Source organism: Chiloscyllium plagiosum, chromosome 31 (genome assembly GCF_004010195.1).
Source record: "Chiloscyllium plagiosum isolate BGI_BamShark_2017 chromosome 31, ASM401019v2, whole genome shotgun sequence".
Taxonomy (NCBI): domain Eukaryota; kingdom Metazoa; phylum Chordata; class Chondrichthyes; order Orectolobiformes; family Hemiscylliidae; genus Chiloscyllium; species Chiloscyllium plagiosum.
The window spans coordinates 31,329,473-31,346,703 of record NC_057740.1 but is presented as its reverse complement, the minus strand read 5'-3'; the positions used below and the strand labels follow the sequence as shown (position 1 = coordinate 31,346,703).

At 43.1% G+C, this 17,231-nt stretch overlaps 1 protein-coding gene across 8 annotated transcripts in view; it reads left to right on the top strand.

The window, feature by feature from the left end:
* LOC122565381 (transducin-like enhancer protein 4) overlaps nt 1-17,231 on the top strand; it is a 212,787-nt gene that overhangs the window by 33,402 nt on the left and 162,154 nt on the right. For 7 of the 8 annotated variants that reach the window (XM_043721306.1, XM_043721301.1, XM_043721304.1 and 4 more), the window contains exon 4: nt 6,230-6,274. In XM_043721306.1, the coding sequence (XP_043577241.1) occupies nt 6,230-6,274 (45 nt within the window). Of the gene's footprint in view, nt 1-6,229; nt 6,275-11,847; nt 11,945-17,231 lie in introns of those variants that run through there. The other variant, XM_043721307.1, reaches the window with a different exon arrangement.

The window sequence follows — 17,231 nt, the reverse complement described above, 5'->3', positions numbered from 1 at the left end:
TTAAGCTTCGAATGCCCATTCCAGTCATTTTTCCGACCACTTCATTCTCCTGTTCATCTATGTTTCAGCCTCTGGCCAAGTGTACTCCATGTGAAAGCTCTCGATCGATGCAAGTTGTTATTGATGTTATTCCTGTCACCATCTGAGGCTAATTTTGTCGGGGGGGGGGAAGCGGAGGGATAGTTTCTGCAAATTGCCATGGTTCCCCTCTCTGAGGAAGGAACCACGTCATGGAGATCAGACAATAATGCCAAGAAATGGCTGGCTTTTGTACATGCCCTCTGTTCTTTTGACAGTGAAGTGTGATTGACTTGAAACACTTTAATGAAGGCCAGTCAGCGAGAAATGCCCCTATGGTTGCAATCGTAAAGAAATTTGCAATATAATACATTCCATTGTTAAAACAATATGCTGTACATCAAATTTCACTTGATTGCTGTAACTATCAAATTTCTTGTTGTCAGTTACTACGTCAGACTGCAATTAGACAAGTGATGCGATTGAAAAATGACAATCTAGCATTTCTACTATTGTCCTTACTGTCTTCATTCTCAATGCGGATAGGACAGGAAGCAGTGGGAGATGCTGCATAAGGTAGAAAGGAAATGAAGACTGAGTTGACCTTTCGAGCTGTTGGGAGAAACGACCAGCTGAACCCATGTGTTCGTTTGCCTTTAGATCTCCAATATTCTGCACCTTCCTCCCTCACCTCCTGAAGCTTGGGGGAGGGTTCTGCAGTTGGAACTACTTTGATTAGCTGGAGCTACTTTATCTTCAAAGTCTCACCCAGTTACTCCTGTCTGCATGTACAGACTGAATACTGTGAGTGGGCTATTCGTGGCCAAACCCAACCGAACCCCTGCCACCTGATGGCCACAAATGCAGATGAGAAATCACAGAATGATTAGTAAGTCATGATCTGGGTTGCACTGCTTGAAAAGCTGGTCGAAGCATACCCTATAGTGGCTGCAATAGGAAATTGGAGAAATACTTTGGTGGACCAATACTTGTTGGGTCATGGGAAACTGGCAAAAGATTGGACAGCTCTTTTTCAAGGAGCTGGTACAGGTGTGATGGGTTGAATGGCCCTCTTCTGTGCTGACTCTATCCCTGATTCTCGGTGGAATTCTCCACATGTGCTGCTTGACCAACTCTGAACTTCCAGTATTTTATTTTTCCTGTGATTTATTTCCAACTTCCGGTAGCCTGCAGTAATTGGTCCTTTGAAAGCCTCCTTGTTTCAGGGGATATTCCTGTTTGTAAAGTTTAAAATTTGACACTGGGTGGTATTTTCTCACTACCCAAACTTCTGTTTTCCTTTGTTACTAGTCCTACCCCCATCTCCATTACTAGAATTCCCAGTGGAATGTAACTGGCGCTGACTTGACTGCTGTTGTTTTGTTTAAAATCTAACAAATGTAGACCAGGGAGAGAGTACTTTGTATATGTCCTGGGTAAATATAATTTCCAAGCAGCTGGGAGGCATTGCTGCCTTAAAACAAAGAATTACTGGTTAATATTTTCCAGCCATTCCAGTAATAAATTCCAGCAAAACCCTCTCCTCCCCGTGATCTCACTTAAACTAGTGATTGAAGATTCCAGTCAATGTTATTTATATCCTGGAGATATAATCGCACATGCACCAAAGCAGCAGGTAGTGTGATGTTTATGATGTATGGGCTCCCTTCACGGTGTTTCTACTGGAGAAAGAATCTGAAACCTGTGTAGTTCAGAAGGGAAGCTCTTTCAATCTAGATCACAGCTCCAGTCTCTGGTGCCCTGAGCAGCAGTTAAGTGGATTGTCAATTGAAATCTGAGGGGCAGCATGGTGGCTCAGTGGTTAGCACAGCTGCCTGACAGCGCCAGGGACCCGGGTTTGATTCTAGCCTCGGGCGACTGTCTGTGTGGAGTTTGCACATTCTCCCCATATCTGCGTGGGTTTCCTCCAGGTACTCAGGTTTCCTCCCACAATTTGCAGTTAGGTGAATTGGCCATGCTAAATTGCCCACAGTGTGAAGGAATGTGTAGGTTAGATGTATTAGTCAGAAGTAAGCATATGGTAGGGGAATGGGTCTGGGTGGGTTACTCTTCAGAGGGGTTCAGTGTGGATGTGTTGGACCAAAGGGCCTGTTTCCAAACTGTAGGGATTCTCATTCTAATTTATAGGGTGGCATGCTGGTGAAGAAGTTACAGGTGACTGGCATCGCCCCCTGCATTCTGGGCTGCAGTTGACTCTGTCTTGCAGAGTCTGCAATGGGTCCTAATGAGCTGAGAAATCTCTAATGTTGTAGGCCACAGGGAATAAAGGAGAACTGGAGTTTAATGGATATCTGAGGTCCCTGGTGTAGAAGCGATTTGAGATCTCGTCAACATGAATATTCTAAGGCCCTCCAGTAAACTTCCTCCCAGACTAGGCGTTCCCAAAGAGTCAAACAAGAAAGCTGCTTGCAGTTGACTGAAAGGTGAGCTGTAAGCTGGACAGTTCACTACACAGTATGTAACAGGTGGCTTTACTGATAGATTTAGTTTTGTGGTATCTTCATAACTAAGAAGAGGGGTGTCTGATGGAAGAGGTTGGGTAAGGTGGTTGGTGAGGTTGTTGTTAAAATGCCGATAATGCACTTACAAAGGTGAGAAACTGGGCAGGGAGCTATTGGCTTGGGTGCCATCTCAGAGCTCTGCTTAGGGAGGTGCCGATACTGGAGACTGGCTGATCTGTGTACAGTTTAGTGTCACATCAGGCAATCCTTTAACTCGCCCAAATTATATGGTGATACAATGGATAATGTTGGCTCATTGTATGTGGTGGTTTGTGTGCAATATCTGTTAGGCAGTAGCTGAAGATAACGCACTTGTTTAACTATTGCACAATCTTCAGGCCAAACTTGCTTGAACAAAATGTCAGAGAATTTTGAAGAATGTGGTCAGCTGAATGCTTAGTTTCATGCTGTTAGAAAAACACCATCAACTTTAAGGTTTTACATCTTCCAAACTTGTACATAGCACTTAGGCACTCCTTGTTAGTGCCATCAACATCCTGGAGTTACCCTATACAATAACCTTCTGGGTCATAGTCCACACAGGTTTAAGAAGCCTTCGTGACACATTCCCATACCAACAAGGGTTGGGAAATTCGAGTGGCATTAGCTCTCAAATCCCCTGAAAAAGTGGGGGGGAGAAAATTAACTTCGTCCAGTCCAAAGGGCTGACTGCCTTTCCCCTCGCATTAAAATTGAGCTAGAGTTGGATACTGCTAAGTGGCAGTCCACTCTCCCTGTTAGTAGCAACATCCATACTCTTTTCCCACCGCCCCATCCCCCCATCCCTTCCTCTCATCTACTCTGTGTGTATTCAGACAGTACCTACTGGTGGGGAGGGCTCTGAATTGGCAGCGCAGTGGCCCAATGGTTAGCACTGTTGCCTCACAGTACCAGGGTCTCAGGTTCGATTCCAGCCTAGGGTGACTGGCTGTGTGGAGTTTCCACTTTCTCCCCGTGTCTGTGTGGGTATTCTCCGGGTGCTCTGGATTCCTCCCACAATCCAAAAATGTGCAGGCTAGGTGGATTGGCCATACTAAATTACCTGTAATGTCCAGAGAACATAGAACATAGAAGAATACAGCGCAGTACAGGCCCTTCGGCCCTCGATGTTGCGCCGATCCAAGCCCACCTAACCTACACTAGCCCACTATCCTCCATATGCCTATCCAATGCCCGCTTAAATGCCCATAATGAGGGAGAGTCCACCACTGCTACTGGCTCAGTCTTTCCTCATACGATCTTTCTACCATACCAGGCAACATCCTGGTAAACCTCCTCTGCACCCGTTCCAGTGCCTCCCCATCCTTCCTATAGTATGGCGACCAAAACTGCACACAATATTCCAGATGCGGCCGCACCAGAGTCTTCTACAACTGCAACATGACCTCAGTATTCCGGAACTCAATTCCTCTACCAATAAAAGCCAGTACGCCATATGCCTTCTTCACCGCACTATTTACCTGGGTGGCAACTTTCAAAGATCTGTGTATAATGCAGAATAAGTGGATTAACCATGGGAAATGCAGGGTTACAGGGATAGGTTTGGGGGAGTGGGTCTGGGTGGGATGCTATTCGATGGGTCGGTGTGGACTCGATGGGCTGAATGTCCTGTTTCCACACTGTATGGATTCTATGACTCTATGAAATTGCTTGGATGCATAACCAATGTGGGATCTGGGCTACTCTCCTCACCAGCCCCATGATAATCTCTCTGTTGGATTGCTGCCCCATGACACCTGCCTTACTCTGTCCTCTGTGTCTCACTTTGCTGTCAGCACTTTCAGACAAATCCTCCTTCTTCCCCATCACCCCTTCCATCACATCCTAAAGTGGCAACTGATGAGAAAATTATCCCTTAAAATGTGAATGGAAAATTAGCAGTAAAGAAGAATCCCTTTCCACATTTATCCGGATGTCAGTTAAATGTTAGAGATGCTAGCACCACATGGCAGAAATTAATTTATTGCCATTGTTTAATGATACACCTCACGGATGACCTTATGACCACTGATGGCCTGTGTTTGTCATTTGAGTACATTGTGAAATGATTGCTGAAGAAGAGTTATATTGGATTTGAAACATTAACACACTTTCTGTATTCACCAATGCTGTCAGATCTGTTGATTTTTCTCCAGCACTATCTCATTTTATTGCGAAAATCAAGGCATCTTTGAGTGTGTTGTCCACTATATCAGCTCAGTAGGTCCTGACTAAAAGGTCAATGGTCTTTCTTCATCCAATCATTTAGAAGTTGATTCCATGATATGTTGGCCCATTTGCTGCGAGGGGATCTTGGGAAACCACTGTCAGCTGTCAAGGGACTTTGAACCCCATGATTTGTCCAAGTTAATATAGGCAATGTCTAATATTTCCTGAGGTGTACTCCTTGTGAGTGCTGTTATTTGACGCTGTATTAATGAGTGGGGGGTTCATTTGGCTGCACAGTTGGTTGGACAGTTGGTTTGTGACAGTGATGATGACAACATGGGTTCAAATCCCACATCGGCTGAGGTTACCATGAAGGATGCTCCTTCTCAACCATTCCCTCACCTGAGGCATGATGACCCTCGGGTTAAACTCAGCACAAGTTCTCTTCCCCCTCCCGCTGCCCCTCACCGGACAGCAGCCCTATACTCCATTCGGACTGGGGTGACCTTTTATTTATTGATGAGGCTCCCATTTTCTTTTACAAGATGTTAGTTAGCCGCTACGTTCATTGATTTAATGTTGTTTGGGGGGAAACCTGACTATTTCAAACAGTGTTTCATGAAGAGAGAAATCCTTCTTCTTTTATTTATATATGGATTGCAGTTTCCCTGGTGTCTGGTGAGAATTGGAATCTGTGTTGAGGAATGTGCTTTGGGACCCAAATGAAATGACAGACATCAGTGGATTCCAAATAAGAATGGCCTCCAGTTGGATTAGAGTTCTTGGGGGAAAGTGACAATGAAAACACAGTATTAGCAGTAAGAATGTTAATAAATGCTGTCATGGGATATGGATGTCCCTGACAAGACAAGTATTAATTGCCCAAGCCTAATTGCCCTGAACTGTGAGTGGGTTGCTACACTATTTCAGAGAGCAGTTAAGAGTCAGCCATAATGCATGGGTCTGGGGTCTCTCAGAACAGACTGGGTAAGAGGGGCAGATTTTGATTTCTAAAGAACATTAGTGAACCTGATGTAGGTTTTTACAGTATTTGATGATGGCTTAATGATCATCATTCGATGAACTCAGATTTTATTAAATGATTTAAAACTGCACCAGCTGCTGTAGTGAGATTTGAATCCATGTCTCTAGAGTTTTAGCCTGGGACTCTGGATATCAAGTTGATTGCGATCTCTCCTCCAGCTTGCTGTCCCAGTTTGATCATGGCTGGTTCATTAGCACCTTCCTCACATCGCTCTGTTTGCCTTGATACCTTTACCATTAACACTTCATAAACAAACTGCTTTCCCATTTCATCAACGACGCAGTGAGTGAATGACAAAGGATACATGAATGTAGGAGGATGAGAATAGGAGGATATACTGACAGGAAAGGAGGCAGTGTGGAGTATTCAGCATTGGCATATACTAAAGGGGCTGAAAGGCGTCTTCCACTGTGATTAAAACCATGTGAGCTTCAAACTGCAGATTCACAGTTTCCCAGCATTAATGCTCTCTCTCCTTCCCTTTTTTGTTTTCCAGTACTATGAAATGTCCTATGGCCTGAACATTGAAATGCACAAACAGGTAAGCTTTTCTCTCCAAGTGGTTGGTTGGCAGATAGTGTTGCTCCATTAATCTCTGTTATTGCATCTTCCTTTTCCAGAATGACACAAATCTCTCCTATCTGCACTCTGCAGTCACAGGCTGCGATGTGTCTCTGCATCCGATTATCATCCATCTCGAGCTTTGGTGACAGGGATCCCACAGGAATAGCTTCAGACACTGCACGGATCCAGTTAAAGGCAGCAGGCCTGGTTGGACTAAACTGGGGCTGGAAGGCAGCTGTTTGCTAGACCTGCGCCTGGCTAGTCCTCACCCATTCACAAATCTGGTTAATCAACTAAACCACTTTGTGAGTTGAGGCCGTTAAGTTCAGAACAGACACCGTTTCCTATGCATTCCTCTCTGTCGCTGTTTCACCAGCATTGTTCATTTACTGAATTATATGGCTCAGGAGTGTGTTCAGTCTTTCAGTGGCATTGCAAGCTCCCCAAGCCGCCTTCCATACACTCTGCAGTTTCCTAACCCTTGCTCAAATCCTACACCGTGCAAACATTTATCTACTTTTATTATTAATCAAAATTAGAAATCTGAAGTGAAAACAGCAAAGGCCATCTAAGCAACAGGCTCATCAGAACTGAAAAAGCAATAAAGGCAGCTGCCTTTCTGAGATGGTCAGATATGATCACGTTGTAGCACAGCTCCCGGACTAGCAACAAAGAGGCTAAAATAGTCCCACTGGCAATTGGAGTTAATCTGTTTGATATCCAAGAAAAGTTACCAAATTGAGACTTGATAGGCTGAATGGCCTACTTGTGCTCCCACTGAAAATCCACATTGCTTCCTCTTGTCGTTCAGAATAATAGTGTCCATCTCTCATCTGACCAGTACAAGGATCCAGTCCCACAGTGTCTGACCATTGGTGCCCTCTGAAATGATCTATTACATTTACTGCAGTGGTTCAAGAAGTTAGCCCATATCTCTGGAGGGGAGGACAATGATTTATCAGAACATTTTTAAATTGAACTAATCAGAAGTCTCTCCCTTGCTCTTGATTGGAATTGGGCTTTGTGGTATTATCAATGATATTGATGTGTTTAATGAATTATGTAACATCTACTCAAAGAAATAGGCTGTTTGGTACATTGTATTTATGCGTAACACGGCCTTCGTCTTTCTAATTTTCATTTAAATCTCTCAGCATACCCATCAGTCCTTTGACAATGTGTCTATCTGGTTTTCCCTTGGATGCGTCTATTGTGCTCTTCTCAACTATAAGTTTCACCTTCTCGCTACTGTCCAAATGCTGCCGTTTCTCCTGAATTCAAATGTACTGTTGCCTATTCTTCAGTTAATTGACCCTAGTTTTAGTCTTTCCACTGGGTTCAACCTAACTAACACCTTCATAATTTTCAATAATTGTAATAAGCCACCTTTGACCTAGAGTAAAAAACAATCTAAGTTGTTGTGGTTCTGTTCGCCGAGCTGGGAATTTGTGTTGCAGACGTTTCTTCCCCTGTCTAGGTGACATCCTCAGTGCTTGGGAGCCTCCTGTGAAGCGCTTCTGTGATGTTACCTCCGGCATTTATAGTGGTTTGAATCTGCCGCTTCCGATTGTCAGTTCCAGCTGTCCGCTGCAGTGGTCGGTATATTGGGTCCAGGTCGATCTGCTTATTGATTGAATCTGTGGACGACTGCCATGCCTCTAGGAATTCCCTGGCTGTTCTCTGTTTGGCTTGTCCTATAATAGTAGTGTTATCCCAGTCGAACTCCTGTTGCTTGTCATCTGAGTGTATGGCTACTAAGGATAGCTGGTTGTGTCGTTTCGTGGCTAGTTGGTGTTCATGGATGCGGATCGTTAGCTGTCTTCCTGTTTGTCCTATGTAGTGTTTTGTGCAGTCCTTGCATGGAATTTTGTACACTCACCAGGACGAAGGACCCGATACCCAGCATAAGCAAAACCAATGTAGTTTTATTTTGTTTGAGGTGAGACACTGTTTTTGCTGAAATGACTGATGTTAATCTATCTATTTGTGCTAATGCAAATGCAAAGTGTAGTGTTAGTGCTTTCAGGGACTGACAGACACACTGTGTGCAGCTATTGCATTTTTGGTTGCTTCAGGGATTTGACAGAAAAGTCAAGAGGCAAACTCCACCATCAACAAACAGTAGAAGGGGATGCCGTAACCTTGAAAAGGGATTGCTATAATATGTTTCCCTGGTTGAGAATAGTGAATCAAAGGCCCAAAGAGAACCAAATCTGCAGTCGGATCAGTGGCTGTGTTTGGTGCTTGGGCCTCAAGGCAATTGTCCTGATTTAAACACCGTCTGCCTTCCTGTGGTTGTCTAACTCTCAATTATTCGCCATGACGTCCAAACAAAAACTTGAGTTACTGCAGCAGTTTGTTATTTGGTCGGAGTAATATCCCAGCACTGTGTTTTGGCTCCACTTTAGCTTTTCATTGTATTCCAGTTTGCAATCTTGGATGCAGTGACCCTTGAGGTGATTTTTCCAGAGGCCTTTCCCAGCCAGGCGAGGTTTTGGGCACAGACCTGCGCCCATGACTGGCAAAGGGAAGGTCGATGCTGTGGTTAACTTGTCACAACAGAACGCCTTAACCGTTGACTGTGGCAGGCTTGGAGCTCAGTAGTGGGGAGGCTGGTATGTGTTGTGCTGGGTGATGTCAGTTTTGGTCTGGACTGCAAACAAGCACTGAGGAAAAATTGCTTATGTGATGTGTTTGTGCCATGATTAGTTTGTGGTCTGTGGGTAGTGTGTAATTAAAGCTGCTGCTGTTTTTTTTTCATGCACTTTTTGGTCTGTATAAACTCTGCTGACTGTATAGGAGTGTTTTGAGTGAGTTTACAACGCCGAAACCACAGGTGCAAGTAGGCGGTATGATAGCGTCAGCAGCTCAACCACTTTAACCAGAAGGAGCTGCTCCAATGCTCGGTTCTGTTGCCAAATGGGGACAAAGTTAGCTTCACTCAGTAGACCGTGCTGCTATCTCTGACTCGGATAGCTGTGAGCGGCAAGGCCACACCAAGATTGACCTTACTAATGCCAGGCCAATACTGGCAGAAAGTGTGACCTTGTGGGAAGTGCCATTCCTCAGAATGAACCGTGCCCTGAGTTCCTGTCTGCCTGTCCCAGCGGTTCCACTGAACTCTGGAAGCTTCCATAGCGTAATCTAGACAGTTCTGCAGATGACACCAGGCAATACCTCTCTCTCACTCTCAACCAACACCCACTGAAAACTAACTGCTCCTCATTTGTATGATGCTATTAATGCAAATCAGCTGCCATTTTTGTCTACATCACAATAGCGGTTCATGTTGTTATAAATTGAAAGTGATCAGTGTGCACAGGCTGTATGTTAAGTGCCTAACTACAGGGTTAGGTTACACAGGGGACACGTGCTTTCTTTGGAGACAATAAATAAAATAATAATAATTATTGATCGAAGATTGTCAAATTGAGATGTTTTTAAGATGGTGAGGGGATGGGATAGGGTGATAGAGAGGCAGGAGTGCAGAAAAGAAACGTCATCTTCAATTTTGAACTGGGTTGTTCAGGACTAACATCAACAAACACTTTGTCACAGAAAGAATGTGAAAATCTCGAATTTGCTCTCTGCCCAGAAAGTTGCTGTGACCACATCAATAGAAAATGTCATCACTAAGATTGATTTATATTTTTGTTGGTTAAAAATAATGAGGGATACAGAACGAAGGCTCCTAAATGGAGTGGAGTACAATCTCTAGGATAATATTGAATGGCAGAACAGGCTCAAGGATTCAGTCAATGGACTGAATAGCCTGCGTCTACTCCTTCGTCTTGTGGTGAAATCCAGGTATTCACATTAAAACGCCCCCATTTTGTCAAAACTGCTTGGACTCTTTGAGATGGACATAGCAATGTAGAAATCTGGGAGCCTGTTTTCCAAGACGTTGGGCAGAATTTTCCGAGCCAGTTCGGAGGCAAGTTCTGAGATGTGAAGGTTGGGATGAGTGTTGGATCATTACCCAATTTCTTTCTGTTGTCTTCTGGCTTTCCCAGTGCATGTTCCAAGTTCAGGCAGTAAGCCCCATGATCAAGCAATGAGCAACTGTTTTAACCATTCATTCCTTGCTTTCCAATGTGCACCATGGAGTGGAATTGACTTGCCAGGGATATTGAAGTGAGTGCACAGAGCCAAGAGCCACCTCTGTGAAAAAGATAGGCTGGGAAAGCTTTAACAAGGAGCTCTAGCCCTGGTCAGGTTTGAGCCTATTGTTGCTTCAGAGAATGAGATCCCACCATGACAGCTAATTGAAAGCCTCATAGGCACCTTCTGAATATTTCACTCCCTTTCAGCTGAGTTTTCTTTCCTGGCTTCACCACAGTGTGGGAACAACTTGGGCAACTCCACCTTCCAACTCAACCAAGACCCAGGAGCAGAAATCACATCACCAACCGCTGCAGCGATGTGGTCCTCTGAGGTAGAGAGAGATCCATCTGGAAAACCAGTCTTTGGGCAAACGATTAATTCTCTTGACATTGTTTGAGAACCAGTGCCTTGGGAGGCTGGGAACCTTCCAGTAAATTCTCCATCACCTTGCAGCCCCCTGAAACAAAGTTTTCTTCCCAGTGGGGTATGATAGCCTGAGACATCAGTGACTGACCTACGCGCCTGTCACTTATAGGCCAACCCCTCACACTCTGTCCAAGACATTGCCTCTCACCAAGTTGTGTACTCTCTTCTCCAACAAAGAGTGAGAGTGACTGAGAGCTGTGAGAATTGTCCAATGGTTTGTACATGTGGTGATTTTATGGGTTTAAGAGGTGTATTTTGTCTTTTTTTTGTTTTATGAAGGGAGGTTGAGACAGAAGTGTGAAGCAATCTGTTCCCAGCCAATAAAGTAAGCACCTTGTAATATCTTGGGAATTTCTTTAAAGTTGGAACAATAGAAGTAGCTGGATCGAGATCCCACAGAACTAGGATTTTCGTGAAGCTTTCAGTAGTTGTTGGGGTTGTAAAAGCCACTACATCTGTCTGTCGCTCTGTCTGTTCCTCTGTGCCCCCCTTTGCTACAGCTAAAAGCTGAGGTTCTCCTCCTGCTGCTAGAATTGCATGTGAGACAACCTATTTGACTGAATTTGCATTTGCCAAGAGTGTGCTTATGAGATGATACTGCATTGTAATGAGTAGGTTATTATTTGAAGTATTTGATAGAATTACAGTTAAGCCTGTTCTTTAATTTTATTTTGTCTACATTTTAACAATAGTGTGTGAATAAAGTATGCTTTGCTTCAAGCCTGATAGTTTGACCAATGACTTGCACTTGGAGTGCAACACCTGACACTTACCTTTTAAAATGAGAAAAAGCTAGGACATATTGTGAGGGAGTTTGGTCTGATCCCCAACCGTATGAGGGGAATGAAGGACATTACTTGTGGAGGATCACTATGGCAAGGATGTGAGAGGATGTGATTGACACAAACCATATAGCCAAGATTTATGTTGGGGGATCGTGGTGCGGTGAAATTATAGAGTTTATCAGTGATTAGTTTCAATGAATCCTCTTTGACCTTTCCTCTTTTGATTTTGCATCAGGTAGGCAGATACTTTGCATGACTGCGCTTAATGTGTTCAGAGTGATGAAAATCTGGAACTTGCTACAAAGTGGATCGATTTGAGATCAATGACAAAAGTACGTTTAACTGCAAGCTCGTGGAATCCGTGAAGGACATGGAATACAAACTGTAGACAGGGTTCAGTGAAGTAACATGGGAGAACCTGTATAGCATAAATACAGTATTGACCAGTTGGGCTGAATGGCGAGGTTCTGTTCTGTAAAATCGATGCAATCCTGCATATATTTAATCAGGGCATTGCAATAATAAATCCTGACTATATTACACCTGCATTATAGCACGCTGGGGATATCCAAATGCAATGGGTGCAATACAGTCTGTCAGACCATGTAATATTAAATATTACACAAGATAAACCAGAGAATCAAGGTCTGTTGACACAAGGCAGAACATTCTAATAACGGCCTCTAATGAGGGTGAGGTGACATTGCTTATTAAGGAGAGGGCATTTTCCCCCACTTGGTTATCACTGAAATCAAATAAACTCATTATTATCATTCTAGAATTTCATGAACTCCTTCAGCATCAAAAGGAGATTTTCATCGTTAAAATCGAAGCCAATTCCTTTTCCTTAAAAGCAAACAAGCGGCTAATGCTTGCCATGACCATCTAGCTGTTATTTAGAGATTAAGTGTGCTGTGAGTTTGATTCAGGTCAGAAGCAGGAACTAAGTGTGTGTGTGTGTGTGTGTACACAATGTATATTGTGTAGTTTCCAGTTACATTCCACAATGATCTTTTGCTGCAAGACCTCCAACCATTGGCTCTGTTACTCTGCCAGGCTGTACACCCTTCTGTGTTTTACTATTGTTGGGGAATATAGTAAAAGATGGTAATGTGGGGCACCATGAAAGTTAAAAGGAGGAAGTGAGATGATAAAGGGAAATGGGAGTCTTGATTAGATTATGCTGCTGTTGGGGTTTAATTCCAATGTGCTCTTAGCCCCGACTGTTATACAGTTTCAAAGCAATTCACATGGAGTTACTTGTTGAAGTACAGCACCTGTGGCTGAGCAGTCAAAATGGTCAAGAGTTTAACAACAATCAGGCAACAGGGATGCAGGGGATGGTTAAAAGATCTAATTATCAATACTCTGAATCCTATACAACTTTGGTTAGTGGTCTCCATGCAAATCAGGAAGAAATGCAACCAGCAGCTCTGTGTTATGGAAAGTTTCTTTTAAACTTTTAACTGAACCAGCATTACTGATGGCAAGTGAATAGTTCCCAAATTCTTCCCCACACTTTAAAAAGACATGATTATCAGAGACTCAGATTTCTGTGTAACCCACAAGCTACTGTTAGCATTTCAGTCACTAGTTTCTTTTATCCAAGGTTTAAGATTCAATGTGTCCTGATTGGAAGGTTGGCGGGGGAATATGAGGGTTTGACCAGTCCTGGCATCTTGAATGTCCTTGTGTGTTTTTTCCTCATTGCTCCACCTTTAGCACTGCTTTTGTTTGTTCATTATAAGCCCCAGATGTTCTTTCTTTAACCTCTCTATCTTGATCATTCTTTCGAGATGCCCCTTATAACTTAACCTTTTGGGACAGTGTTTAGCACCAGACCTCACAATGTAATATTCTAAGTTTTGTTAGTGCACTAGTGATGTGCGTTTCGGTGATTTGTTACACTAATGGCGCTATATAAATGCAAGCTGCTTTATTTTTGTATGGAGGTTATGGATCTCTTAAAAGCTGTATCCTATACCCTTGAGGTTGGGATTTCTGAACGCAATTACTTCAATGTTAACAATAACTCTAGCTTTAAATTAATCCCAAGAAAATACAGCTTTTGAATTTAGGGAGTATTTCATCTACTAGAATGTCTTAAACCCATTCCATTGAACTTTAGGCTGTCTATCCCTTTGCTTTTCATTAAAATTAAGGAATATATTTTAGAACAGTGTCACAGGAAGAGAAGATGTTGGAGATGTGTTTACATACTGTCTCCGAGTTTAACTGTTGTTCCATTACTTTACTTTATAAATATTTCAAGCTGTGGATATTAAAAATTTAAGTGTTCTGATTTTGGATTTAGCCACCAATTAAACTCATAAAATTGAATTCCATCAGGAGGAAATAAACATCATATTTTATGTGTATCTTGCCTGACTTTGGAGCTAGAAATAATGTTTGAGCATCACAAGTTGGAATTTCCTGTGTTATGTAAATGCACAATAAAAGTTCTTATTGTTTCGAATTGAGACTAAAAACTACAGCAGGTCTTATTTTCAAATGGGAGCATTAGTTAATCAGTAACACTTAGGAGAACCATTAATTGAATCCTCTGCAGTGCAAACCGTTGAGATTAGAGGGACCCTGAATGGAACTGATCGAACAATGATCCAGAGCATTCTGTAACTGCACTGCTAACTGATTATTTTAATGCGAACAGTTATTGATATTCCTCCCAAAACTATAGTCAATGTTTTGCCACAATAACATTTTATTCCAGTCTTTATTTTGTTCTTCTGTCTCATTATCTTGGAATGAATCCATCCTATCAAGGTTACCTTCTTGTTCTCTTCACCTTAGTCACTTGACCAGTGCATGAATTAAGCATTGCTATGTTTCACTTGCACTCTGAAGATCTTATGAGATTGAATTATAGCATCTGCTGAGAACAGGAGGCCTTCAAAAGGATTGATGCATTAATAATCAATAGGGGAAGGATGGCAGAGACAGCTGAGTTTAAGGAGCAGTGTACTTTCTGCTCGTGTTATTGATGCCCTCGTTATGAGCTTAGACGTGTCTAGTGTAAATACAGTGCTTCAATATTCAAAGTCCTTTCACCATGGGCTCAATTCCTCCATTCCAGTGTGGCATTAAAGGTGAAGCACTCTGTGCTTTGGAATTGGCACAATCCACAGGGTGGTACCCACATTTTGATCCCATTTGAGTTTTAATTTTCAGCAAGCAACATTAACACACGGAATATGATGAGGTTAAAACTCTCTCACACTAACTTTTACCTCTGACCCATGACAATGAAAAGGAAGTGGAGCAGCAGGAACTGAAATAAATTTGATTAAGGCTGTTTGATAAGGTTCCATACGGAAGGCTACTGCACATAATAAGGAGTTTTGGGATTGTATCAGAAGTTGGCTAGCTTAAAGAAGACACAGGGTGGTGATTGATAGGAAATGTTCATCCTGGAGCTCAGTTACTAGTGGTGTGCCACAAGGATTTGTTTTGGGGCCACTGCTGTTTGTCATTTTCATAAATGATCTGGAGGTGGGTGTAGAAGGATGGGTTAGTAAATTTGTAGATGATACTAAGGTAGGCAGAGTTGTGAATAGGGCCAAAGGATGTTGTGGGCTATCGAGGGACATAGAGAAGATGCAGAGCTGGGCTGAGAAGAGGCAAATGGAGTTTAATGCCAAAAAGTGAGAGGTAGTTCTGTTCGGAGGAAGTAACAAGAATGGAGAGTACTGATCTAATGGTAAAATTCTTGGCAGTTGTAGGTGAACAGAGAGTTCTCGGTGTCCAGGTGCATAAATCCCTGAAAGTTGCCACCCATGTTGATAGGGTTGTTAAGAAGGCATATGGTGTGTTGGCCTTTATTGCTAGGGGGATTGAGCTTCGGAGCCACAAGGTCATGCTTCAGCTGTATAAGACACTGGTAAGGCCGCACTTAGAGTATTGCATGCAGTTCTGGTCCCTGCCTTATAGGAAGGATAAGGAAGCTTTGGAAAGGGTTCAGAGGAGACTTACTAGGTTAGATTACTTAGTGTGGAAACAGGCCCTTCGGCCCAATAAGTCCACGTCGACCCACCAAAGCGCAACCCACCCCTACATTAACCCCTTCACCTAACACTACGGGTAATTTAGCATGGCCAATTCACCTAACCTGCGCATTTTTGGACTGTGGGAGGAAACCGGAGCACCCGGAGGAAACCCACGCAGACACTGGGAGAATGTGCAAACTCCACACAGTCAGTCGCCTGAGGTGGGAATTGAACCTGGGTCTGTGGCGCTGTGAGGCAGCAGTGCTAACCGCCGTGCCACAGTGCTGCCCACAAAGGGGGATGCTACCTGATATGGAAGGAAGGTTTTAAGAGGAAAGTTTGAGGGAACAGAGGCTGTTTTTATTGGAGAGAAGATGGTTGTGAGGTCACCTAAATGAAATATGTAAGATAATCAGAGGGTTTGATGGGGTGGACAGTAAGAGCCTTTTTCCTCAGATGGTGAAGGCTAACACTAGGGGACGTGGCTTTAAATTGAGGGATGGTAAATTTAGGACACATATCGGGGAAGTTTCTTTACTCAGTAGTAGAGGCATGCAATGGCCTGCCTGCAACAGTAGTAGACTGGCTGACGTTAAGGGCATTTAAACAGGCATTGGACATACATATGGATAATAATGGAACGGTGTAGGTTAGATGGGCATCAGATTAATTTTGCAGGTTGGTGCAACATCGAGGGCTGTAACGTTCTGTGTTCTTAAAGAGATTCTGAAAGATTGAAATATTTGCTGGATGTGGTTTGCCTTTGGAACCTTTGGCCTTCCCCATTAGCGTGTGGACTGCTGTAGTAATGAACTATGTAGGTCAGCATGATGCACGACATAGATGCTGCCAGATCTTCTGATGGCTGTTTGGATAGTGGTTTTTGTTCAGTTGGCTTTTGCTCCCTGGGTGAAAAGGAGGGGATGGCCCATGCTTTACTCTTTGGCTGATCTCCTGTAGCCCTTGCTGGAACGTACAGCTTCAAAGGATATTTGGGGATGGGATCCGGTTAATTAAGGTATTTGTTCCCCTTTGGCCTCTCTATTAACCTGTTGCCAATCATACCTGTCTTTAGGTGCAATATTACAAAGCAGAATACAGTTCACACCTATAAGGAACAGAGAATATGACACTTCTCCAGGTTAATTTCCAATTGAACTTGCTGGTAGACCTAGAGGTATTCCAGAGTTTCAGAATGAATGTGGGTAGGCAAACACCCAAGTATAGTTTTCAACATACAAACAGGAGTGGGTCTCTTGGACGCTAGAGCCTCCTTTGAAAGATCGTTGATACTCCAAATTCCTGACTGTGGCTCATATCCTTTTATCCCTTTGTTTATTAAGAATCTATCTGTGCCTTGTACAAAAATTCACCAGCCTCTGTGGGAATAAAAAGTGTAATCTCTGCCTGAAAGGGCAACCTGTTATTTGTAAGCACTGCGCTTGCTGACACTCTGGCAAAGCACAATAGCAGCGATCTCCCTCATTAAATATAGTTTAACAACAAGTGAGAACTGCTGAATAATACTTTTCCTGAAAGAGTAAGTCATTTTAAGGGAAATTTAGATGTTAAAGTAGAACATTTATGTTTAACAATGGGTTGAATATTGTGCACA